At 39.7% G+C, this 27,795-nt stretch overlaps 1 protein-coding gene across 12 annotated transcripts in view; it reads left to right on the top strand.

The window, feature by feature from the left end:
* LCLAT1 (lysocardiolipin acyltransferase 1) overlaps positions 1-27,795 on the top strand; it is a 153,275-nt gene that overhangs the window by 48,238 nt on the left and 77,242 nt on the right. For 5 of the 12 annotated variants that reach the window (XM_051615325.1, XM_051615327.1, XM_051615326.1 and 2 more), the window contains one exon: positions 10,393-10,509. The exons of 2 other annotated variants lie outside the window; for them this stretch is intronic. In XM_051615325.1, coding sequence (XP_051471285.1) covers positions 10,393-10,509 — 117 coding nt within the window. Of the gene's footprint in view, positions 1-763; positions 796-2,672; positions 2,727-10,392; positions 10,510-13,104; positions 13,941-24,105; positions 27,526-27,795 lie in introns of those variants that run through there. 5 more of the 12 variants (XR_007889089.1, XM_051615333.1, XM_051615332.1 and 2 more) reach the window with 3 other exon arrangements.

Raw genomic sequence — 27,795 nt, forward strand, 5'->3', positions numbered from 1 at the left:
TAGAATATTCAATGTGGAAAACCTTTCTTATTTATGGAAGTAGTTAAAAAAAGTTCAAGGCAGGAGAGTAAGACTGTGTTCTCATTAACAGTAGAAACTATAGTTGATGACCATCTGTGCTGATTCATTTGAGAGGCACTTGGTTCCCTTGAGAGGCTTTGCCAGTCCTCCTGAAGTAACTGTTACATTTCAAAGCAGCTAATTATTGAAATGGCTTTCTATTTGTCAGTGCTGTATGTACATTGCATTAGGAAAAGTAGGTTACAAGACCTGGAATAAATCACTTTCATGTTCCTATTTTCCATATTACTGGGGCAAACAGTGTGAAATAGTTTCAGACATATGGAAGAGTGATTGAAGAGGAGAACTAATGATTCTATCAGATTTCTTGCCTGCTATTTTATCAGGAGAAAATTGAGATACTTGTTCCTTAGGCCATGCAAGCAGTCTGTATCTGCCTCTCTAAGAACATTATCTCCCTAAAACAAGTGTTGACATTATCATAAGAGTAAATGTAATGAATTACATCTTGTAGCATTAATTCTTAATAAAATATCCGGCTAAACATAGGTATCTTGTGACATTAGTAGCAAGCTGCTAACCAGTGTTGAAGACAACTGAATTGCTAGTAAAACATTATATGAATGCTTTGTAGTTCTTCATGCCTGCAGCATGATTTGATAAGCATAATCTTTAAATAGAAAATAAATTATAATTAAACTTTTATATTTTATTTAAAATATTACTATATTTTCCATTGCAGATATTCTCAAATCATACTTTATTGCAATGTCAGTAAGTACCAGACACAGTATTAAAATAACTAACATATATTGCTATTTTTAATTCTGTATCACTGATATCCTTGAAAATGGATATGTATAGTATTCAGATGCTATCCTACTGTAAGGAGTTGTCATCACTTGATCAGTCTTACTAAAAGAGGATAAACTCGTGCATTCTTGGGCCTACTTCACATGGTATCTCTTATTCAATTAGTTATTTTATATTTAAAATTACAAAGAAGGATGGAAATTACCTCACTTTAATTTTTTTTTTCTTGGAATTCAGGAACAATTGTCTTCTCCTAAATCTTAATCTTATACATGGAGTCAGGAGACCCTTCCTTGGATTGCTCCTACTCTCCTTCTGAATAGGTATTTCCATCTCAAGAATATTGAAATAATTGGCTTGTTTGTAATTTATTCCATAAATTATGTATCATTTCTAATCCCTCCTAATACTCCTCAGAGACAACAGGTTTTAAAGAACTGAGGAAGTTTCCTACTGCAGTTTTAAAAAGAAGAGTTAGCTGAGGACCAAAACAGCCATAGTTAACACATGTGCTGCAGCATCCCAAAGGCAATGATGATGATGATCACACCTGAATGCGGAGCTGCTTTAGGAAGCACAGGGTTTTCTCTCAGGTGTTGTAACTTTTATATATGACTTAGACTAAATTTAAGTATACGCAGTTGATACCATTGAGAAACAGAGAAATTTATGCAGTAAAGGTTCTTCACTTAATACTAAAAAATTATCTAATTGCAGTTCTGAACATAGATTTTTGACAATTTTTTTAAGAAAAAGATATTTATGTTGTTGTGGTTTTCCTTTCTTACACATGAGTGTACCCTGTCCTCTTTAACCTTGCGGTGTCAAATGGATGTCTGCACTTTTTCTGAAGTCTGTTTAAGCCACAGTGGTGACTGTTTCCCTCTGGTTTGTTGAGCCAGCCCAGAGGGAGGGCAGCACAGTGGGAAGGACAGACTGATGGGCAGGGATAGGGCACTGCTTCAACGGGCATGTCTGCTGGCTTCTGACATGTTAAACTGTCTGGTGTTTAGCACTCTAGCTTTCTAACAGTAATGAATGCCACCTTGGTATTATATTTGTGCAGAGTAGGATGTACAGAGAGAGGCAAAATCAGAGCCTTTTTCTGTGAAAGTAAACAGCTATCCCTATCTAACTGCCTTTAGAGGAAATGTTAGCTCAGATATTTTAAAATATAGCAGACAGGGCAAAATCCCTTGACAAGCTAATCCTGACCAAGCAGTAAGTTCATGCCATATCAGAATGATAGAACATAATGATGTAATTTGTGTAATGTTTGTAAAATGACTTTCAGAAAACTTTTAATGATATATTGCAACCTCGTGTTCCATCTTTTAGAATAAGGAATAAACTGGAATTTTGTTCTGAATCGTCATTCAAAATCATAGGGAACATTTTGCAAATATAAAGGCAATGGCTTTTGTTTTCTGACCCAATTCCAAAACTGCTAAGTACTTCTGACAACAAAACTCTTCTGGTGCTTATAATGAAAAACAACATTCTACTTGTACTTCACTGAAAAGCAGAATTGCTCTGCAGCTCTGCGCTGCTGTCACTTTTTTATCCTCTCAATGGCTGCATGACATTGGTAGATTTACTGCTCTTTGTAGAAGATTGTATAACATTTTCAGATATTTGACACTGAAACATTTCAAAGAAATCTAAGTATGACTGTGTTTATGTATTGTCCACTGCCTGACTTCAAGTTGGTGAAGTACTTTGCAGTGGAAGATGCTATGATATATTTTTAAAATAGTAATGTCGTGAACCCTGGACAATGTATTTGCAGACTGGATATATTTGGTCTGAGGTAATAATTATATACTTATTTCTGATAGGTTGGTCATCATTTCACTCTGGAGTACTTCAAGGTTAAAGCTAAGTGCATCAAGGTATTTTACTGTAATTGCTTAAAAAGAAGCCCTCAGCAGATAACCATATAGCCAGACTTTCTGGAGCCCTGAAGAAAACAGAGCAACCATAAGTCTAGTGCTTCTGGAAAGCTGGAATATAATACACCATTTTGCTTGTTCTTTTGTTTTTTTTGGTGTTCCGTACATGACTCTTTGTAGTAATACTTCAGAAAGCAATAACAAACAAAAAAAGTTGCTGTATTGCTTTGAGCCTGTTAAAGCCTCATTTCCTCTGGATTTATGTTTGCATCGCTATACATGGTCTTGCCTTCACTCCAGCTTCTCCTTTTTCCTTGTGTTTCTGTCCCTGTGACAGTACCTCAACAAATCTCTTGCTACTGTCTTGGCAAGAGGCACCATGTGCTCATCCTCACTAGTATGTGTTAACTCACAGACTGCTGCATGCTGTGCTGAAAGCCCTGACATACTAAATACCTATGGTGCCTGCCCTAGATTTTTGGGTTAAAAATCTCTACTTTTGAATAAAGATCTCTACTTTTTGATGCTGCCCTTTGCTCAGCTATTGTTTGTTTTTTTTCCCTCAAACTACTCTGGAGCTTAATTAGCTTTGAATCTCTCATCTCTGACAAACTTTGCTTGCAGGTGGCAATAGCTTCAAAAGTTATGGGGAACAGGTATACAGAGTGTGATTGCGCAGACCTTTTTTTACTTGAGGAACAGTTAAAAACTGAGTAGGAAGGCTTTCTAGAGCCCAGATTTTGGCAGGAATGTTGTGATGTGGATCACACACAATATTTCATCTAGAAGTTAATAATGAATTGCAGTTGGAATTTTCTCTTTTCTAGTAAATGTGATGAATTTTGATAATGCAAGAATGTATTCTTCAAAAGCTCTGTTAGAGGTCAATTTAGCATGTGATACTTTGAAAGTAGCACAAATAAGAAAAAATGCTTAACTTTTTCTTAAAAATATTAAATGTCAGACAATATAGGTATTATGCTTTCTATGCAAACCACTAATAGGTAAGTGAGGATTTTTTAAAACAATAAATTTTAAAACAGATTTTTGGAGTACTCATTTATTGCTTCACTGTCTGCCACCAACTGCTGTAGCTTGATGCCATTGCCCCTTAGCAAGGCACCACTGAAAAGAGACTGGCCCATTCTTGGCACCCAGCCTTCAGATATTTAAATACATTAGTAAGGTCCCCTCTCAGTCATCTTTTCTCAAGACTCAAGAGCCCTAGGTCTCTTAGCTTTTCCTCATATGACAGATGTTCCTGTCCCTTAATCATCCTTGTAGCCCTCTGTTGGACTCTTTCCAGCATATCCCTGTCCCTCTTGAACTGGAGAGCCCAGAACTGGACATGATACTCCAGATGTGGTCTTACTAAGGCAGAGGAGAAGGGGAGGAGAATCTCCCTTGACCTGCTGGCCACACTCTTCTTAAAGCATCCCAGGATACTACTGGCTCTCTTGGCCACAAGGGCACATCGGTGTTCCCATGGATAACTTATTGTCCACCAGGACCCCAAGGTCCTTCTCCATAGGGCTGCTTTGTAGCAGGCCAACCCCTAATCTATACTGGTGCATGATGTTTTTTTCTCCTGAGGTGCTGGACTCTAAACTTGTTCTTGCTGAACCTCATTAGGTTGCTCTTTGCTGAGCTCTCCAGCTCTCTAGTTCTCTCTGAATGGCTGCACAGCCTTCAAGTGTATCAGCCAATCCTCCCAGCTTCATATCACCAGCAGATTTGCTGAGGAAACATGCTATCCCCTCATCCAGGTAATTGATGAAGATGTTGAATAAGACTGGGCCCAGTATTAACCGCTGGGAACACCACTAGTCTCCAACTGGACTCTGCATTGTTGATCACAACCCTGTGGGCTCTATTGTTTAGCCAGTTCTTTATCTGTCTCACTGTCCACTCTTCTAACTCAGACTTCCTGAGTTATCCACAAGGATGTTATGGGAGACTGGAGAGACATTAGCTTTCCTCCAGTCCTCAGACACCTCTCCTGGTTTCCAGGACTTTTCAAAGACGATGGAGAGCTGTCTAGTGATGACTTCTACCAGCACCCTCAGAACACATGGGTGTATCCCATTGGGGGTTATAGATGGATTTGTAGATGTCCAGTTTCCTTAACTGATCTTTAAACCAGCCTAGTTCAATCAATGTAAAGTCTTCCCTCTCCTGACTACTTCTATGGTCTGGAAGGTTTGGGAATCCTGAGGATCCTTGAGACAAAGCTTCAAGATGGAGGCTCCATGAGAAGTAGGGGATCTTGTCACCAGGCAGAAGTAGAAGATCTGAGAGAAGAGAACTGGAAGCTGGTCCCTGCTCAGGGCAGCAGGTGAATCCCCTCCTGGCCTCCCCCACCTTCACAGTTGCCCTTACAGAATAGGCATGTAGCCCTGAAACTGGAAAACCAGGTAACTAAGATTACTGACAAAGGTCCGTCCCGGGAGTTGCAAGTAGCCCCATGCATTAGGACTGCCTGTGTTAAGAATAAAAGGAAGGTAATTGTTGTGGGAGATTCTCTTTTGAAGGGAACAGAGGTCCCCATATGCTGGCCAGCCCCAACCCCCGGGAAGGTCTGCTGCCTCCCTGAGGCTCTGGGTTAGCAATGTTAACAAGAAACTCCCAGGCCTGTTGTGGCCCTCTGATTACTTCCCACTAGTGCGCATGCAGGTGGGCACTGATGAGATTGCCAAGACAAGTCCTAGGGCAATGAAAAGAGAACTGGGTCAAATGCTTGCAGATCAGGAGCACAGGTAGTCTTTTCCACAGTTCCTTCAGTGGCAGGAAGAGATTAGGAAAACACAGCTGATTAACAAATGGCTTAGAGGCTGGTGCCATTGGATGAGCTTTGGGTATTTTGATCATGGAGATGTTTACATGGCACTGGGTCTGCTAACAAAAAATAGTGTAGAACTTTGAACATGGAAGAGAAGCATTCTTGGCTGGGAGTTAGCAGGGCTCATTGAGAGGGCTTTAAACTAGGTTTGAAGTAGGTAGGGGATAAAACCAGGCCCATTGGAAATGAGCCTCAGAGCAACAAGAGGACAAGAGTTACCAGGGCTCATCCAGAGAGCTTTAAACCAGATTTAAAGGGGGATGGGGATACAACTGGGCTTGCTAGAGAGGTGCCTGGATGTTGTGGCTCAGCAGTTGCGGGGCAACATGCTAGTATTTTTCCCTCTCTGAAATGTTCATGGCACTAATGCACACAGCATAGGGAATAAACAGGAAGAACTAGAGATTTCCAATCCCTGAGACATGGTGGTATAGCTCACATGACTGGAATGTTGTCATGGATGGTTACATCCCTTTTAGGAAAGATAGGCCAGCAAGGCAAGGTGGTGAAATTGCTCTTTATGTGAGAGAGCAACTGGAATGTTTTGCAGCACTGACGGTGTAGCCTGCTGTATTGATTAAGGGATTTTTAAGCAGGTGGGTTTTGTGTGAATTCCCTTGGGTATAAAAATGAGTTTCTGATTTTCTGGATCAATTTTATGACCTCTGGGTTTCATACAAGAGGGAACTTTGCATTTTCTGCTTTTCATTGACTCCAGCACTGTGCAGGAACCTACTCTGAATTTCCCCCTGAAGGTTTTGACAGGTGTCTCACACAGGGATCCCAACAGCAGTAGGCACCAAGGTGCTTGCATTGGGTAAGATAGCAGTCAGTGCCTTTGTTCATAAGTAATAGCAAGTAAGAAACTGAGAATAGCAGGAGGGGAGGAAGGGCATTATTCTTTCTTTTTTTGTGAGAGTGAAAGTATATCCTATGCTTGCTTTCAAGATAGCATCAAAATAATTTGACCTTCCTAACTTGCGATAATTAATGTTCATGCACGAAGACCTGTGGCTTGATCATTGTTAGGAAGGGAAGAGGGAGATTTTTCCAGATACCAATGATCATTGTAATAGCTGCAAACGTTTTTCTAGTTTTAAAATCCCATTACACTGGGATCTTGCAACAGGGGGAGGAAACAATCTCTGTTACATAAAACTTACAGTCCAGAGGCAATACAGGTATACAAACACCAGGAAATAGTTGAATAGTGTTGGCCGGTGTGCCAGTGTTCAGCTCTTCACACGTTTTTTGAAAGGCGTTGTAGTAAGGGGAAACTTAGAAGATGCTTTACAGATGTTTACAGTAAGTTCTTTCCCAGTACAGGGAGGTGCACTTGGAGGAGGTTTTAAGATTATTACTTCAGGGCAGCATCAATTAGGTGTTGTTCAGAAAACAAAACTGCCCACCATTTATGTTTTGGTTTTCTTGCAATGTAAGTAGGAGTGTTTTGCAAATACCAAGGAACTGGTTTTCATGCTCCCTCTGAAACAAAGTAAGCGGACATACGGAGCAGATTTTTGAGTGCTCATTAACTGTGCGGTTCAAGATGCTTAAGGCTTAGATTTATTATTTTTGTTGACTTCTTAGCTTTGTGTTAACACTTAGGGTGCTTGTCTCTCAGAGCTTTAATTGACTGGATTTATGAATTGCCAATGTTCCAAATTCTGATATGCAGAAAATAAAGATGATGCTTCCTCTGTCCTGTAAAAAAATAATGCAGTAGGTTAAAACTTTGTTATACATTAATTTAAAGCATTTTGCTTGAATTGTCACAGACTCTGGGAGGGACTTCTTGTGTACTTTTACAGGAACACTGTTGGTGATTAGTGTAATTTGTTAGAAAATCGTTTAAGTGGTTGAGATAATAGAGCATTTATTAATTACCAGATTACTCTTGCCTTTTTGGCAATTCCAAATCTTGCTTATGACTCGCTTTGCAAGTTTTGCCATCACAGAGGTAGTGGTCCTGTCATGGTTTGGGCCTAACTCAACAACAAAGAAACAGCCCCATGGCGGTTCACTCAACTCCCCTCCCCCCCCCACCCCACTCTGGGATGAGGAGGATAAAGCTCTTGGGTTGAGACAAAGGACAAGGAGGGTTCTTCACCAATTAAGGTCCTGAGCAAAACAGACTCAACTCGGGGAAAAAATAATAATTTAATTTCCCACTGGTCAAATACACACAGGACACAGACAAGAAAAAGAGCACTGCTTACATACTTTATTCCCACCCCTCCCTTCTTCCCCAGCTCAAATTACTTTGTTCCCTATTTTTCTCCCTCCTTCCCCCCAGCGGCACAGGGGGATGGGGATGGGGTTTAGAGTCAGTTCACAGGCTGGTGGTTCTTGCTTGTGCCATCCTCCTCAGGAAGGATTCCTTACTGTCCTCCCCTGCTTCCCCACGGGGTCCCTCCCATAGGAGAGGGTCCTTCACGAACCTCTCCTTCATGAGTCCTTCTCATGACATTTGGGGCAAGCTGCTCTAGCACAGGCTTCTCACAGGGACACGAGCTGCTTCGGGAACAGCCAACTCCTCTGGCACCAGGATCTTCCAATGCTGCATAATCAGAGTCCACTGGCAGCAATTCAGAGTGCAGTGGCCACAAAATCCAAGTCCTCTGGCCAAGTTCACCCCTCCTGGTGCCTTCAGAGAACGTTCCACCACATTCCTCCATGAATGTAGGGGCGACAAGCCTGCCATCTCACCATAGGTTGCAGGGAAACTTCTGCTTGCGCACCTTCTTCCCCTCCTTCCCCATTAACCACTAGCACCCCTCTCCCTCCCCTCTCCCTTTTTCTTTCAGTGCTTCTCTGCCCAGGTCTTATCTCAGGTCTTTAGTATGTTAATCCCAGAGGTGCATCTGTTGTCCCTCTAATGGCTCCTTATTTGGGTTTGGAGCAGGGGGAGCTTCTCAGCTTCTGTGACCCTTCCCCCACTACCAAAAAACCCACCAAACCAGCACAGGTCCGAAGGCAAGTCTCTTTCACTGATTCAAAATAGTCTTTTTTCAACATTGAGAGGAGTACTAGGCAGGTAGACAAAAATAGATACTCTGATCGTGTGATTAAAGACATATATGTCCAAGGAAAAAGAAATTTAATGTATATAGCCAAGCATAATTTTAGTATTTCACACATTCTGTAATTTTAGCAACACATTTGGAAGGTGTCATATTTTCAAGTATTTGTATGTTTTGGCAACTTGGCAAGAATTAAACATCTGGATTCTCTCTGCTGAATCACTTGCTTGACTACTGTGCAACACTTTTCCTTTTCAAATCATGTTATCTGGGAATTTATACACTAAATCTCTATGAAAAGCAGTACTCTTATGCATGGAAACAACAGGTCATGGAGAAAAAGACTCAGTATGCTGATAAGCTCTATAGCATTTCTTGATAGGTAGATAGTCCTTTAGGAGGGACACCCACATTTTTTGTTAAACAAAGAGCTCATGTAATTTAGGAAAGAAAAAAAAGATGCAGGAAAATCATATTACTGCAAAAAAGGACATCTCATGCTACTCTTGATTTGTCCACTTACAGTATTGTTCCTTTGCAGGAAAAAGTACTATGATTGTAAGGAAAAGGACATACCTATGAGTATCATTTCTGTTAAATTATTAAGCAACAATATGTTTTTCATTACTTTATCTCCCATCTCTGTTTAAGGTTAACTGTGGACACTTGAAAAAAATAACTATATCTGCTTGAAAAAGGTGATAAATTCTTAGGCAATTACTTTGTTCCAAAGATCTGTTGCTGGGATTTTGTCTTTTTGAACATCTGTAAAACTATATAAATGTGAGATATTTAATAAGTTAGCTGATCAAATTGATTTTTTCCATGTTAGCAAGAGAAAATTGCATGTGTCCATTGCCTTTTGGTCCTGGGGAAGGCACAGCAGAACTGACAGGGAAGGAGAAAATGTAGCCAGCAGTTGGTGTAGCCAGCTAAGTGCATTTGGCTGCTAAAAGGCTACTTGGAAAATCCTCCTGCACATTGCTGGAGAACAAATTGCTTCCTCTCTGGCTGTCTTCAGGAGTTGTCACTTTAGTGTCCTCATCTTCCTTGATTGTTGAGCCCTGTTAGAAACTGGCTCTGAAAAGCCTTTGTTCAGTTTTCTTGTGAGAGATTCTTTTTCCCAGAGGTTCAAACCGTAATTTTACAAGGTTTAGCCAAGCTACTTTTCAGATGCCTTGTGTGTGCTCTGTGTACAGTAGTAAGCATGTGCTGTGACATTGAGTTGGTAAAGAAATTGAAATAGAGTATGTATGTGCAGTGCAGGTTGATGCATACAGTGTGTCAACTTCAGAATGAAGATGTAAAATACCATTTTAATGTATTAGATGTTTTTCTCCATTTAGTGTTTTCTTTCTAGAATAAGTTTAATGTGGTTAAACAGTGACCTCAGGGTACTTCTGTACGTACCTATGTTACTATAGGTTGTGCCTTTTGAGTTAAAAAAGTAAATAAAATTGAGCCAATAAAAGCTTTTACTGTTAAATGGGTATTGCAGTGTACAGAGAACTATTAACAGACTTCAGTTTACAGATTTCAGACTGTATTTGATAAATCTGAAATATTTGCTGTTAATTTTCTAAAACAGTGAGAGGGTAAAAACGCTTTTCTTGCAATCCACGTTGCTCTTCCTCATACCACACCATAGCCCACAGAAAGCACACTTGCAGTCTGCCTCCACCTGAAATCTGTTGCACATCCGTACTGTGTGTTGTTGTACGGTTCCTGTTGTATAATAATTATATTTAATTTTTGGTGTACATGTACACTAAGAAAAAATGGTGGTTTTTACTCTCTCCTTCAGCCAATACCAAAGCCCGCAGTAATGAATTTGCTGAAAAGAACGGACTTCAAAAATACGAGTACGTCCTGCATCCACGAACTACTGGATTCACTTTTGTTGTTGAGCGTCTAAGGGAAGGTAATCCAGCTCTGTATTTATAATGTTTTTTTTCCTTTAAGATAACAAATCTCATACAAGCTATAGAAGCTGATGTTCACTAACCTCCTTGTAGTAATCTCAGAAAAACTTTATATATCCTGATCACAAAAAAAAGCCCTTGTTTGCACCCCTACTTAAAATAATTGTAACATGGAGAAATTTGAGAGTTGGTAACAAATACCAGTATCATCAGGAAATAAGCAGTGGGTGAAATCAACTTTTTTTTTTTTTCAAGAAGACTGCTTGTTTGTCAGTCTTTCTCAAAAAAATAGTGAAAAAGATCCCAATAAAGTTCAGCCTTACTGTCTGTACCAGTCCTTAACCCCAGCTGGGTGGTTGACATCAAACACACAGATGTGTATAACCCTGTCCTCTCTGAAAAGCTTCTGGTTGTAAGTGTGAGAGCTGAGACAAGAAGTTACTGTATTATATGGACAAAGGGTATGCACAGCAGCATGTAGCTGCAGCAAGTCTGCCCAATGCTGACAGCATTTCCAGTTGCTGGTGACTTGAAGAATCTGTTTACAATAGGGCTTGTGCAGGTTGGAAGAGCGGTGGGTAGGAGAATTCATAGTATTTGATTTTTACCCAGAAGTGCTTTTCCATCCCTGTCTTAACCTGGGCATAGAGATCAGGTCCGTATTGCCAGGAGAAGAGAGAATAAAGATGTGATTGCTTGTTGCATCAAGATATATGTGGGTTATTTTGGGAATGGGCATTTTGATAAGATTTGAGGCCATAATGGTGTAACAGTTAAATGATAGCAATGTGGTGGCGGTTAAAGTAGATATGATTGAATATTCACAGTATGTATCAATGTATGGTTGAAGAAAACAAAAATGTACAATAGATATGAAGTGACATATATAGGCTAATTCTTCAGGGAAAAGAGATTTTAGATTTCCAACATGTGCTGGTTATTTTTACTGTTTGAGATTATTAAAAAGAATAAGGGCCTGCTGGTAGGTTTTTTTTCCTTTCTGGAATCCTTGCCTGGATTTTAAGAGCAGAGCTGGCTTGCATGTTTTGCCTGATACTTTTCCTACTAAACAGATATGCTAAAATAATGGTTAACACTGTTTTCTCCTTCTGGACAATCCTAACTGGACCATGGATCTATTTGACACTGTTTTTATTGGGCATTCAGTGCTGGACAGCTTAGATTTTTAGTCTGTCCTGAATGTTTATTACTCAATTTGCTGTAGGAGAAAAATTAACACATAATCAATTTTAAAAGCTTCTTTTAATTAAATCTTTTCAGCACTAGGTTAACCTAGTGCATAATAGTATTTTGTGTGTTGGTAGAAAATTCATAACAAATTAGTTAATTTAAAAAAAAGCAAACAACAAAGACCTTGTTCAAAACCACACTTTCATCACTAGGCATGTCTGTGAAATTCAGCAATGCAGAAAATTGGGTGCAGGCTGCTGTGTTTTTTTGAGAATGCTGACAGTTGTCTCTGAAATCTGGAACATGGGAAAGGACAGCTTGACTTTTTCCAGAATCATGTTAACCGTTGATTATTACCATATCATACAAACATCTGCATGTGTTGGGTTTGATGTACTTCTCAGAAAGAGCCCCAGCTTTCTGTTAAGCTATTTTCTGGCCTTTGGTACATGTTGAAATTTCTGTTACTCTCTCTTCTTTCATGTCTTACTGGAGCAGTATTCTGCACTCCTTGCCCCACCTCGGTGACAAACAGCCCATCGTTTCAGTCCTCCTGGGGAAGGCCTTGGTTTTTCCAGACCACTCTTTTCTCTCAGCCCAAATCCTTTCTTTTTTCCATCCTCCACAGCTTTTGAGAAGGGAGCGCAGCCTTTCACTGGGGGTTTATGGTGAATCCATGTAAGAATCATTACCACCTGTAGTGTTTGCACGTTGATGCATTGTTTGTGTCACCCACACATCAGAAATACTTCAGAATTTAAGTTCTTGAGCCTATCAAGATCCATCTACTGAAACAGTCTTGTTACACTGTCTTACACATGAGTCATGGTGTGTGACAAGCAGATATACCATACGGCAGATGATTTTCCATTTACCTCCTCACAGTTTACTAATGCTTGCTATGGTAACCATATTAAAAAGTTATTATTTGCCAGCAGTTAACCCACAGTGGTATTAGAGGTTTCCATTGTTTTCCCTTAACTCAGAATACATAGTATCTGTGGTAACGATGTGGTAATGTTTGGCAAATGTGGAGACTTTGTTAATTGCTTCATCTGGAGGCCTGGAACAATGTTAGATCATCACATTGCATACAGAGAAATGAAGTTTGGCCACAGATGCTACTAGAATTATTTGATTCAGAATTGAAAAGATGTTCCTCTTCTTTTTTTAAATCTTTTTTTCTTCTTCTTCTTTCAATCTCATGTTCATCTACCCTTCAAGATATTTTTAAAAAAGGTTTTTCTGGTTGTTTATGCCCTTTGGCTAAGTAGTAGACCTAACCATGTATGTAACAAGGTGTGTCTGCTGGTCTAGACCTGGTCAGCATTTCTCTTGGTGTGCATTTTGAAAAGTCATTTGTCTGATTGGAATATTTATTTCATTATTTTTTTTCCCTATAGTGTCACTCACAGAAGCACAGTAAGCTTAGCACAAGGGCTTACAATACCATTTATGCTCCCCTGAGCCTGGACAAGACACCAAAAAGTCCACTGTGTGGGCTTGTTCACCACATCCTCATGATAAGTTTGATATTGAGAAAATAAACAGAATGCTGTAAGGATTGTTAAGGGGATTGCGGGTTTTGTGTCAGAGTAATGAGCTTTGCGGTTCTTTTTAAAGACTTGCAGCTGCAGGACACCATAGATGACTCTCAAAGTTCAAGTTTATTAATTACTTCTCGCCCGTGTCAAGCAGTGATCCATGATGTTGCAGGTGATGTTGGTTGGATTGATAGCATATTTAGTTACTACTGAAGTTGAAATTCCTTTAAAAAGAGGAATAGTATTGATATCTATTTATTGCACATAGTGTTACCAGATGCTCTACGCAGCATACCCTTTTCTTGGCTTTGTTTATTAGTAAGGCAGAAAATTGTTTCAAGCAGTCTTGAGTAGAGAGAAGCCTAAACATACTTGTTGAAGGACATAATACTGCTTTAGTTTCAGTTCAGAAATTGTTTCCTGATGTGTTTTACTAGAAAAGCAGCAGCATCTGCAGGCTGAAAAAACTTATCTTAAATCAGACTCTCATAGTAGAGAAGATTATCAGTCATATTTGATGGATTTCCCACTCTTCCACTTTTTGCAGATGCTAGCTGTTTTTGTTTCCAGCTGCATTAAAATTGTTGCAGATGTATTTTGTGTATTCCTGATACCAGTTTTCTGTATGAGTATTTGCTGGCAGGGGAGAAGGTCTGTGGAGTATTGTTTCAGTTACTGGAAATGTTTGAATCCTCAAGCTGTTCAGATACAGCTCCATAATCTGTAAGATAGTAATAAAACTTCCATTCTACTCTGCTTTGAAGATTTGATGCTTATTTATCATTAAACCTTAAGTAGGTTTTTTTCATTACTTTCTGGCTGTTGCAGCTTCAGCTTTTATTCCCTTTGCCCTCCTCCCAATCCCCTGCCATTATTTTTAGGGTATACAAAAATTAGCCCTGCGTCATACTTTTCCAAACTGACTCAAATTGCCGAGATATACAATAATTTGCAAGGCTCTGCTCCAGAAATGTGGAGAGTCCTGGATGTTGCTATGATACTGATACTGAAAAACAAAAAAATGTAAGAGGGCAGAGGAGCTTGGGAAAATTTGTATTAGAGTATACATGCTTTTTAAAATACATTTTTATCAAAACATAAACTTCAGCATAAATTCAACTCTTCACCTCATTCATCACTTTATATGTAACCTGAAATACTGCTGTCCTTGGAACATACTTTGTCAACCTTTACAGTTCACTGTAGGATTCTGGAGGGCAGGAAATAATTTGCTCTCAGTGTTCTCACCAAACATTGGTAGATATAGGAAGGGCTTCCCTTTACTGTTTATGTGCCATGTCGGTTATTTGAAGTGTAGTACGTTGTAAAACAAATATTATAATGAAGTATATTACAGTTACAGATACAAGGTTTGAATTTTCCTTTGGAATGGCAATCAGTTAAGAATCAGAGAATTGTGTTTAACATGCATACACCATGGTAGACTCTGTCCTCTCAGTCCAGTTTCGTAGTGTTAAAAGCTAATGCCTGTATCTTAAAAGAAGTATCTCTGAAATGCATGTCATCTATATTTAGACACATGCAAAACTGTGATTTGTTTGCATTAGTAGTCATTGTTGACCTTGCAGTATAACAGTAGAAGAGATGATTATAAAACAGTTCCAGAAATGGGGACCTGAGCAACCTTCTGGCTGGCCTGTTCCAATCACTGGTCCTTCACCACTCTGCTCTAAGAGGACTCAGCCTGTCTTGATGGTTTCTGGCATTTCACAGATAATAAGGACATCTATTAGGAGAAAAGCATAACATGCATAATAAATAAAAAGAAGAGAGGCATTTTCAAAAATGGTTCAGACACTTTGGAATTTGTGAGTAATGGCACATTTGTGTTGCCTGGAAGTTGCTATGGGTACTAAATGTTGAAAAGCGAAACATGCAGAGGGCAGACCTTGGGGACATAAAGTCTCGTTTAAAATCCTGTAATAGTTAGTGTTCTTTAAATCTGCTTAGATGCTTTTAAACTTCCTCTCTCAAAAGGATTCTTTGCCTAAGTGCTCTCCAGGTTCATCCTGTCAGCAGCGCTGCTGTGATTTAACCAGTCCTGCTTCTGCCTTTACTTGTCCAAAGAAGCATTGCTTCCAAAAGACCCAAAAGCTCCCTGGCTTCCTCTATCAGCTCTTAACTTTGCTACTTTTATAGCATGGATCAGGGAATTAAATGAAACGTGCTTTGCAGTTACATCACTCCTTCTTTCCTTCCTTTTCTTCACACACTGTCTGCTAGAATTGTGTCTGGTATTTTGATTTTGTATGTCTGAAACAACTATCTCATTGGTATATTGGCATTGTTGAAGAAGCAGCTGTCTCAATGAGTGTATTTTGTGTGTCCACAGCATTGTAAATACTTAATAAACCTGTTAATAATACGTTCCAAGCCATACTGTGAGATGCTGTCGAGATTCATCAGGATTTATGCTACCTGTGGTCCTAATTAATTCAGTTGTCACTACAGAGTGAGACACACACATAAGCATGCACTCAGTTTTAAAATATATACATATTTTTTTATTTATGACAGCAGTGTTGTACATTAGAAGAGAATGTTTTCAGAGGATTATTCTCCTCCTTGAAAGGATAAATTATCTTTACTTTCAGTCCTTTGCCTTTCTGTATTCTGACACGGTGTAATCAAACAGTAGCATATTCTTTTTCACATCTTCATGTTTGGATAGCAGCAGACAGCACAGAATTCATTAAAATCAAACAGCCAGATCCTAATAGAATATAATGAGCCTATGACTGACATGGTGGGTTTTTTCCTGTATGGTATCTTGTGCATATACTAAGCTGTGTATATATAGAGGAGTTTTGGTGGCTGATTTCTGTCTGTCTTGGCAAGCTGTCTAGGCTGAGCATCGTATTCTAAAACCTTGCTAATACCTCATACCTAATACCGTTGGAGAAAACAAATCTTACTTAGCCTGTGTGACTTTATGCAACAAGGGTCTATCCCCCAAGATTTTATCTAGCACTCCCTATGAGCTGCCTGACACAGCACCGTGCCCAGCCTAGGGCTGCTTTACACTCAAACTGAAGAGATTGTGGTAATGAAGCCAACATGGGTTTCAGCTAGACCAGAATATAAGCAAAGTGAGCTCACTCAGTCTGCAAAATATTCTGGGGCATCTCCACGCAGTGTAGCAGTGTTGTTGCTCAGAATTATTTCACTGGTGTCTTGCTGGAGGTCTGTGACCTTCTCCTAGCAGCTCAAGAAGTGGAATTCAGTGGAGCAGGTACATGTCACTTGGAAAACATCCCAGGATTCACTGTCGGGATGCTTGGTTTTGACCTGCAACACAGACACTGCATTTTTCAAAGTAAAGCAGAAGAAAAATGTTGGATGTTCAGATTGCATAACTAAATACTGAGGAATTTCGAGAAGTGAGTTTGAATGCAGCCCGCTTGTGGGGTATGCTTTTGAGCAAGAAAACAAATGTTTTGCCAATTTGCTATTTTTTTCACTTAGAATTAGAAACTTCTAACAATATATTTCATATTTATTCATTTCAAATCAAAGAAAGGAAGTAATGTCAGAATGGAGAGCTTTTACCAGCAGGACTTTGAGGTTGTTCTGTTATGCAAGAAGCTGTGAAGGAATAAAGCAAGTTCCATAATCTGCCAACATTTTCTGGAAGAGAGGTAAACAAGAGCAAATGAAAAGAATTTCTGCCTGTGAGAAGTGTGGAATTTGAAAGTATCTGATCATAGTTCCAGAAATGTTGGTTTCATGTTCTGAAATTCTATAGTAACTCTTCTATAGTTGTTATCTAAATATTATTTTCTCAAAACATTTGGCTATCCAGAAACACATTCTTAAATTATTATTTTTTTCATTTTAGTAGAAGAGTTATGGCAAGTACGAAAGGGTGGAAGTAGTAGTGTAGGTAGCTGAAAGAAGAGAGGTTTGAAGATAAGTACTCTGACAGCAGATTCTCAAATCCAAATCTTATACATACAATAATGTTTTTTAAGTAATCCAGAGTACACTGTAGGAAATGGTAATAAATCAAAGGAGTTATTTTAACATGGTTACATAATAAGTATCTTCTAGGTCTAACAGTTCATTCTCTAAGAAACCAATTATAAACAAATAAGGACATGAGCAATATGCTAGTTGGGCTTTTGTCACAAGGTAAAAAAAGACTAACAAGAACTGCATGTAAAATATATTTTGTGTGCTAGTTAGCACACACTGTAGCTAAAATGGAAAATTCTGTAGAGTCAAATGATAGCAGTAAGTGAATTGGCATTTGCACTTAGTTTTCCAGTGGTTTGGCAGTATCAGTAATGCAGCAGCTGGACAGGATATCCCTCAACTAAGTCAATATGAAAAAAGGTTTTCATTAGCATTACAATTAACTCTGAGAACCAGGTCTTCTTGTTGGGAAAAAATGTTTGGGGAAGCAGACTTTGTGTTTGAAAATGTTTCATGGGTTTTGGAAAGTATCTAAATATGACTGTTATCAGAAACTGTTTTTAGCATAGCATAGGGTTAAAGTATCTTTCTCAGGCTGTTACTGTAATTCATAAGATGTTATTTTCAGCAGTGTTTATTATACAAAAGAATGTACAGAAGCAGATAAATACACTAGGTGTGTAGGGAGCCTGGTTAAATAGGAATAAACCAAAGGAATTAAAGTTACAAGAGAAACAAAATGCTGACATAGAAGAGATAAATAATTATTTCTATTGTTTTTCCATAATAGTCTACTTTGGTCAAAAACAAAGAGCGGTAACTAATACATTTGTAAATTTGTGGGCAAATTTAGATGAAGATCACAAATATTCTGATTTATCAACCAAGGTAAAACGAGATTGAAGCAAACCAGTCTGGAGGAGCTGATGCTTATCAGCCAGCAGAACCTTAGGGCTGAGACAGGTTAATTGGAATCCATCAGATGCAGGCTGATGACAAGGAGGTAGCATGCCTTTTTGTAATTGTTGTTACCACAGCCCACAGGGCACTTGTCTTTGTCAGAAGGGTCAAATTAGTCCAGTCTTGAAACAGAGTATGTGATTCTGCTGAAATGGAAATTACCATCTGGCACGCTACAGTAATTTTGTTATTTGCTGCCTTTGCTGGTGCACCCCATTCCGTATTACACACATAGATTTTAGCCTGATGCCCAGCTATAGTCTTATCAGGCATTATTTTAGGTGAATTACTGTGTGCACTATCACATAGTGGCTCAAGATTATCCAAATTCTTAGTATTTTCCATATATTTGGTTAGAACACTGTCAGGATTTTTTTGAAGGATCTCCTCCTACACCTTCCTGTACTAGAAACTCCAAATACACTTGTGTTAAATCCTTCTTCATGAAATTACTGTGGGTTTGTCCTCTGCATGTCCTGGTACCTGTGCCTCAGGTAGGCCTGAAAAACTATCATAAGTGGCCTCACCAATTCTGCAGAAGACAGTTGATTCTTTAAGTTTCCTTCTCTCTTGTGCCACTACATCCTTGTTTCTGTCTTAATCTGAGAGGAGGGGAAGGAAACTGTCAACTCTCAAGTTCAAGAGAACTAAGAAAACTCAAACCTTCCTGATTTTGTGCTTTGGACATTTATTCTTTCTACTCTCTGTGCACTCTCCTCTACCGTCCCGCTCCAGCACTGACTATGGTGCCATTAATGACTAGTCATTTTTGTGTATTATGCTTATCTTGTTTTCCTCTCGAAAGAAGATGAAATTTGGATAGGTCCCTCTCTCAGCCATGGAAGATATGATGCTTTGCTAACTTCCCTGGGCAAATTCCCTCCACAATCAGATACCTGTCAGAAGGAGCCCTCTGGAGCATCTGTGAGGTTTATGGTCTGTGTACCTCCACCAGCCTAGTTATGCTGTTGCCTGTCAGTTGTCCAGTGTGAAGATACTTGAATCTGGTGTATGGTGGATCAGATTTCTTATCACACAGCAGAGAACTGAGATAGTAACATTTCCACTTGACATTACTAAGAGCTTCCTTACCCAGCTTCTCTTCACAGTAGTTTACTATATACCAGATATATTTGCTTCCCTTTTTTTGACCCTCTCATTTTTCATGAGAAATAATGCACCCCACATATAACATTTTCATTGAAATTCCATTAGCAGGAATACGAGTAAAGTTGGTTGAGATCAGTTTTTTCCCTTTGTTTAACAACTCTAAGTTGGTTGAGATTACACAGTAGTGGCAATGTCCTGTTTTGAGCCAGGACCAAGCCAGTTTTATTTTTACTATTTTTTTTTTTCCCTCAGTGAACTCTCTTTTAAGCAGCACACTTCCTGAAATTAGCAGCAAGTTTTCCAGCTGGTGGACTGATAACACCTGAATGTTTATAGATACTGCTGAGAGACCAAGGACACTTTGCTCTACTTGTTGGATTTGCTACTTCAGACACTAAAGGAGCAGATCAGTCATATCTACAGTCTTCCCATAGGCAGGAGCAGAGTAGATGACAAAACTGGGCAACCAAAGTATTCCATCCCATATATAATCCAAGGCTCACGGAAGTCAAGCCCTTCTCTCCTCCCCCGCCACCCAGGGAGTGCTCCGTCTATCCATCAACTTGGCCCATGCGTTCCTGACCTTCATAAACTCTACCCTCAGCTCTTGTTTTGCTCTGCCGCTATGTCTGGCAGCGCTCTGGGACATTATGGAATGGCTCACAGCTCAGGAGACTGCCGTGGGAGTTGCTGCAGGTGGGGAGAGGTAATAGGGGGTTTTGCACATTCCTGAACATATTATTTGTACATATTTTCTTTTAGTATTTAATTAAAGGTGTCTAGTTTTCAGTCTGGGAAGTCATTCTCCCTTGTTCTCTCTGTCCTTTCCCTACCTGGGTGGAAGGGGGAGGGGATTGAGAGCATTATTGTCACTTGTTTAATTGCAGATGCTGAGTCAAACCATAATACGCAGCTGTCGTGATTTGTGACCTATTATATTTCCTTTCGGGAGTGATTTTAACTTATCGGGATCTGCCAAGAGGTCCAAACGCAGCGCTTGCCTCTCACAGAGGAGCAGTGAACTTTGGCACTGACTTTTCGGGTGAGACACTTGTCTAATGCTCACTGTACTCCTCTAAATAAACAGGGGTGAATTGTTATTCTTCAGATATGCATAAAAGAGCTGCTAAATAGAACAAATGCAGGAGAGAGTCCTTTCGGGAAGAGGGCTGCTCCAGTCTCCAGCGACTAGTCTCTGCTAGCAAACAAACAGCAGGTCGTTTTCTTGCTAACCAAAGATGAAATTTGGTCCAAAGTATCTAGTCAAGGAGTAGCAGATGTGAGTGGAACTTAATCCTAGAACTGCAAACTGCTTGAAGTATTTTAACAGTGAGGCAAATGGCTATAAAACCTGTTTCCCAACTATTGCAATGCATCAGTATTGCTCAGTCTTACTGTACTGTTATAATAGAAACATCTTAGAGTTTTGTGGTTTCATTTTTGGGTTTGTTGGTTTTGGGGTTGGTTGTTTTTTTGTTTGTTTAACTTACTTAATCACAAGGTTCCTTTGCAGAAATTTCTTTGTCCTTTGGTGAAAGCTTAGGTTAAGGTTTAGCATAAGTTTTGGGCTTCAGAGGTCAGGCAGAATCCCTCAGTTGTTGAAGCTGGTAGGCAATTTCTTACTGACTGTACTGGAGAAAGTGGTTGGGCATGTGGTTGCACAAAACAAAAAAATTGTTTGACATTTGCAGACAAGAATGTTTAAAATCCTCATGTTTCAAGTATATATTAATGTGTTTATTTTAGATCTCAGTGATGCTTCCTCTGTTTATAATTCAGAGAGAAGATAATATAAAGGAGATGAGAGAAAGTCAACATTTTGCGGTCTGTGTTGAATGCTTATGTAACTTGGTTAGACCGGATGTCTATGATGTGTCTCTTCAGTAACTGGAGTGTGCATCCCCTTTAAGTCAAAAACATCAGAAAAAAGTATCAGAACACACCAGAGGTGAAGATGAGTGGGAAATTGCTACTCATTTGTTGAATGAAAATTTGATATTAAATAAGATCCTTTTATGTTTCAGTATTTGAAGCACAGTAAGAGTTTCAGGAACTAATTATTTCATAATTACATGGAAATACACTAAATATACATAGATAGCTAACCATGAATACTTGATGCATGCAAAAGAAGAGTCTAATTAATTTTTATGTAAATTAAACAACAACCAAAGTGGCGATATAATAAGCAAAACCAGATTTGCATTTGAATCGAACAAAGCAGCAAATGCATGCTTGAAATATAGCCCTCTTCTTAAATGGTCTTTCCCTGGGTAGATGTTCTAATGTATACTTTATTCACAGTAAAACTGTGGCCTTCATAGGTATCATCTTGTCTAGAAACAATCAGACAAGTTAGCCTTTTAAAAGCTAATATAAATCTTTGGTGGATATCATGTCTATATCATTACTTTTTACTGATTAGAGGGACTTCTGTGAAATGGGTGTGATGAGCAGCATACTTAATGCCAAGATTGTGTAAGGACTAGTTTAATTCCAAAACTTCACAGAGGTAAGGTATGGTCCCTACCAGGGAGTAAGAACGTTGGGTGTGGACTGGCCTGGCAGAGGGCAGGGTGCTCCAAGTGCAGGCATAGCTGCATGGTGCTGCTTCCTCAGGGGCGCAGCTCCACCATGAATTCATTCAGCAGAGGCATTGACCATTATCTGGAAGATAGGAAAGTCACTTGCAGTCACTGAGTGTAGAAGGAAGACTGACAAGGAGTGAGGAGAAGGAAAAAGTTGAGAAAGAAGGTGTGTTTAGCCTTCTGCCACAGATTCCTTGATAGATGGCAATGCTTAACCTGATGTGCATGGTGTATTTATGTTGCTTGTATTACTTCATTTCAGAATTGTCCATGGATATATAAAAAGTGCAGACATAGATTGTATGATGTATAGAGCTTTTCAAACTCTCTTGGAGCTGTTAATCTTGGGGGTGAGGGAGGGAAGGGTATCACAGCATTCATTAAATGAATATGCACTGGTAAACAAACTTCAGAAACTGTTGAAGAACAGATGCCTTTGGCACTTTTCAGTGGTAGGCATATGGCTATTTCATTCTGAAATACAAATCCCAATGCATTTAGATCAATGCGTGTCAAATTGTTTGTCATGACAAAGGATTCAGCTTGGAGCTTGAAATTCAGTCCTGTTTCTCCTTTCTAGTCAACTGTTGAATTTAATTAGCTGAGCCACCACTCAGCTCAGTAAGACAGGAATCCTTAATCTGCAGTAAATGTACTGCCAGAGGCAGGCAGGGCGCAATCTTTCACCTCTGTATTGCACAGCTGTGTGTTACAAGGGTTTGAGTATCTTTGGAATGGCAGAGGACAAATATTTAGGTTTGGGGTAATTTAACAAAATTAGAAGCATCAACTGAGGTCATATTATAATGCCCAAAATAAGAATATGCTCTTCCTGCAAACATTTGATATGTGCAAAGTTTGTAGATGAGGCTATATATAACACTTGAGCTGCAAGTAAAAATGACAAAATCTTAATTTATTTCTTTAGTCTGTTTCCAAATTCACAACTTTGCATGGAGTTCAAGTCTAAACTGAATTAATAGTTTTGTTTTAAACATGTCTGAGAAACAGAATCAGAAAAATCATAGCTTTATAGTTGTACATGAGCACTTGTCCCAGTTTGAGCCACTTTTCTTTTTGTTTTTTCTTCAGTGAGCTTTCTTTTAATTAGCAGCAAGATTTCCAGCTACTGGACTGATAATGCTAGAAGGTTTATGTTACTGCTGAGATGCCAAAATCTCTTTGCTCCACTTGCTGAATCTGCAGATGTGAATCTGCAGATCTGAATCTCAGATGCTAAAGGAGCAGAAGAGTCATATCTGTGACCCTCCTGTAAGGAGGAGTGGACTAGACAGACAGCAAAACTGACAAAAGTATTTCATTCCATATATCTATGTAAGCTCAGTGTAATGTCAGAGGTCATGGAAGTCAACTTCCTTCTTGCTTCTTCTTCCCTTCTCTTCCATCCATGGCTGGTGTATGGGGAGGACTCTGTCTATCCATCACTGTTGATCCCTAGGCTCATGCACTCCTGACCCTCATGACTCTCCCCTCACCTCCTTTCTGCTCTGCTGCTCTCCCCGACAGCGCTCCAGGACATTTCAGAACTGCCCACAGCTCAGGAGATTCAATCAATAATGAAAGCAAAATTCAAAAGAGAAAGGGAAAAAATAACCATTACAATGTTTGGACAATCTGACACCCAGAAGTCAGTGAACACCACAAAACTGTTTGTGGAATCTTAATTTGGCTTTCTTACATGTATCTATGAGATTATCTGGTCTTCAACTCAATGATTTCCTGCCATTCTCCCCACACATACATCCTCTGCCTCACTGAGCACTCGCTGAAAGAGCAAATTGTAGATATTTTGTTTCAGTGTGAGGCCCCAGGGCTCATATGCTGCACTATTCAAGCTCTTCTCTGCAAACAAAATTTCCATATAAGCATCTCTGCTGCTTGTTGCTCTAGTACTAGAGTGCTTCCTGATCGCAAAAAAAATTACTTGCACTATGCCTGTGTTTACCTCATGCCTGTGGTAAATTTAAGTGCAGCAAGACTGTGGGTGAGATCTGCTACCTGGTTTTAGACACCTCTAGGCTTATTTTTCAGTAATTTTCCATACAGCATGCAGCTGGGGGTGCTCAGCAGTACTGTAAAACTGACCCTAGGAACCCGCGGTCAGCCGAACTGGAAGATGAGAAATAAAAGTCCATTTATGAAATAAGCAGAAATAGCATACAGTTATCTTTTTTTGTTGTTGTTATTTTATTTATTTTATACATTTTATAAATTTTATTTATTTTATTTTGATGTTGGTATCAAGCACACCCTATTGAAGTTTGGTGACCACACCAAGATGACTGGACAGGCTGACATTCCGCAAGGGAGAGCCACCCTCCAGAATGACTTAGACAGGCTAGAGGAGTGGGCTAGCAGGAACCTTGTGAAGTTCAACGGGGAGAAGTGTAAGGTCTTCCACCTAGGAATGCATAACACAGGAGTGCACTTCAGAGTGGGATCCACCTGGCTGGAGAGCAGCCCTGTGGAAAGGGACCTGGAGATCTTGGTGGATAACAGGCTCAACATGAGTGAACAGTGTGCTGCAGCAGCAAAGAAAGCCAACAGGATGCTGGGGTACATCAACAAAGGCATCAGCAGCAGAGATAAAGAAGTCCTCATCCTGCTCTACTCAGTGCTTGTCAGACCACACCTGGAGTGTTGCATTCAGTTCTGGTCCCCGCTATTCAAAAGGAAGCAGACAGGCTGAAGAGGGTCCAGGACAGGGCCACAAGGATGTTAAGAGGACTGGAGGACCTGCCATATGAGGAGAGGCTGAGAAAACTGGGTTTGCTCAGCCTTGAGAAGAGAAGGCTTTGGGGAGACCTTATTTCCAATGTTCCAGTACTTCAAGGGTGGCTACCAAGAAGATGGAGACTCCCTATTTACAAGGAGTCACATGGAAAAGACAGGGGGTAGTGGGCACAAGTTGCTTCTGGGGAGATTCTGATTGGACACAAAAGGTAAATTTTTCACCATGAGGACAATCAAACATTGGAATAGTCTCCCAAGGGAAGTGGTAGATTCCCCCACATTGGACTGTTTTAAGTCTTAGCATGACAGGGTGCTGAGGCATCACATCTAAACTATAGTATTACATAAAAAAGGTTGGACGAGATGATTCTTGAGGTCCCTTCCAACCTGGCATTCTACGATGCTATGATTTAACAGGAAGATTGGTTTGAGCCTTAACTGCCTAAAGTTGAACTTGTCGTGTTTCCTCCTCCTTCACTCTGTTTGATTCATTGCAGACCTGTCTGGTCCTGCAGCAAATGAAGTAAAGCTCCTGCACTCTGTTGTTGCACAACCCTGATGCACTGCAAGTTCAGGCCCTGGGGCAAAGTAGTATATCATCACAGAACTGAAGATAATGTCCAGTGTATCGGCAAAGGCAACCTTAGGTTTGGCGTTTTCCTACATCTGAGTACTGAACTTCACAACCTAATGTTTTTTACTGCTGATGAATTTTGTTATTCTACAATGTTCTGAAACATTAAATCAACAGGAGATGGCGCAACAGATACTGCTGCCATCCCTCCTCAGGCTGGGTTTCTGCTTTGGATGCCAATTTCCCTTCCAGAGCTTTTAAGTAGTTGTCCCCTCTGCATTTGCATCAGGCCACTTCCTTCCCCATGCTGCATAGGTGGTCACCTGCAGGGGTGGTGAGGGGACGTTAAAGCCTTTTATGCACATGGGACAGTGTATGAACTGAAGGCTGGGAGTTGGGAATACTCAGTAAGGACAGATTCTTTTAAACTTCAGCTGTAAACACTATAAAATATTTGCTGAGCTTGTGCAAAATTAAGGTTCTTCAAAGGCTCGTAGTTGTTGGCCAAATTTGGCATGTTTTCTTGAAAGCTGGCAAAAGGCATATTACTGACACAAATACCATCTCCTGCCAAACTTAAAATCCTAGTTCCAAGGCTTGGGGAGGATACTGCTTTTCAAAGAAGAAACCACCTGAATATTTTTTTTTGTGACTTTTTAAGTAACAAAAACATTTTTTCCATAGCCTCAGTCTTTTATATAGCTGAATTGCTTTAGCTGAGATTGTGGTGCCCCTTCTTTCCTTAACAAAAAAATAAATGAGGCTGAAAGAGTCTGGAAATACAAACCACTTCAGTCCAAGTGGTTTAAACTTGATGCTGTACATAGCAATTACAGTAGGGTCCTGTAATGAAAGACCTGGGAAATGGTAATGTGGTGGGTACTAAACCTGTTTTACAGTAAAAGAAATTGGCTTTTGTCATCTGAGTTGTTTCTTATGAGCATAAAATTGGTGTTCAGATACTTTTTATTTTTAGACCAAATAACCCAATCTGGACTGGACAACTTGTCCTAATTCAAATGTTGCTTGATCAGGAGAACTTGTGATATGTTGGCATTGCACTGTGCAGACTCAATCCAACTAAGGCTAGCTTGTTAGGATATCATCTTGCAATGTAAAACATATTTTTGTGAAAAGAATGCAAAAAAATTTGTTAGTAATAACATCTTACACTTTAGGAGTAAAGTTATTTTGCTCCTTTCCAAGATGAATGCAGTTCTCACTGAGTTCAGTGAGGACCTGTTGCATTTCTGCCTGCCAGCCTTTGTGAGACTGAATCCTTAGCTGGGGTGAATTAGTTTAGCTCTGTCGAAATGCATACAGCTTTGCCAATTTACATCCAGTCAAGTATTTGCATTTCTTTTACCAGAATATTTGGGTTTGTACTTGGAAGTTCAGGTTTTTATTTCCCAGCTGAACTTTAGTAAAATTAACTTGTGAAGTGGTCCCTAAGTCTATTTGCTTCTCAAAAAGTTGCACAACTGGGGCAGAGGGGACAGGGGGGTTAATATTAATAGTCCACCCAAAAGCCTTGTAACCATCTGTGTAGTTTCATGAGCCTGTAGACCAGTGACTGCCACCAGGGAAAAATACAGAAAAAGGATTTTTTTCCAATGGGAGAAGCTTTGTTACATTATTGACCATCTGGCCTGCAAATTCTTGTGCCATAGCAGTGGTCGTGGGGAGAAGAGGCAAGCCTGCAATGTCAAAACCAGAGAGTAAGGGAGATGGATGAAGCTGTTTTGTTTTGGTGGGGATGGACAATGCCAGCTCAAGTGCTGCTGCTTAACCTAAAGCAGCAGGGCAATCAGACCAGTTAGCTAAAGAAAATAATGGATTCCTACAGGTATAATAATAGAATCACACAATCAGCTGAGTTGGAAGGGACCCATCAGGATCATTGAGTCCAAATCCTATCCCTTTGTAGTGCACCCCAACAATCATACCATGCACCTGAGAGCATCATCCAAAAACTTCTTGAACTCTGGAGGCTTGGTGCTGTGATAACTTCCCTGGGGAGCTTGTTCCAGTGCTCAGCCTTTATAAATAGGCACCTGATTCAGTTTGATACATCTGAAAAGACTGCAGGGTATTGAACTTTCTGGCTTTTGTGGGAGGTGGGCACCTGATGAGTCCAGGTCTCTGCAAAACCTCTTCCTTGCATGCATGCATTCATTGGGCTGCAAAATAAATTGGTACATTGGCCATTTTCTGGAATAATGTTCGTTCTTTCTCTAGTTGACCAACATCTCCTGAAATTTGGTATTCAGTTTCCTCCTGTATAAGGGCAGAGGTTGCTAAAAATGTAATGGTTTATTTGTGTTGATCAAGGAAAAAATATAAATTCATTAGAAATCAGCTTGAACATTAAGTGTCAGACATTGCTATTTTAAAATTGCTTGCCTCTTGTTGATACAGTTCATTATAAATATTTTAAAAGGAACGGTTAAACATTTTTCTGTTGTAAAGTATTTTTCAGATTTTGGGAGTGGGAGGGTCAATTGTGTTGGTTTTTTTCTTAAAGCCTAACTAAAGCAGTATGCTTTATGGTGTAAAATAAATTCAGTAAAATACTGGCAGTCTTCATTTCCAGTCCCTCTTTGAAAATGAATGTGTTAATAATACTAA

The sequence above is a fragment of the Apus apus genome, chromosome 3 (assembly GCF_020740795.1).
Source record: "Apus apus isolate bApuApu2 chromosome 3, bApuApu2.pri.cur, whole genome shotgun sequence".
NCBI lineage: Eukaryota > Metazoa > Chordata > Aves > Apodiformes > Apodidae > Apus > Apus apus.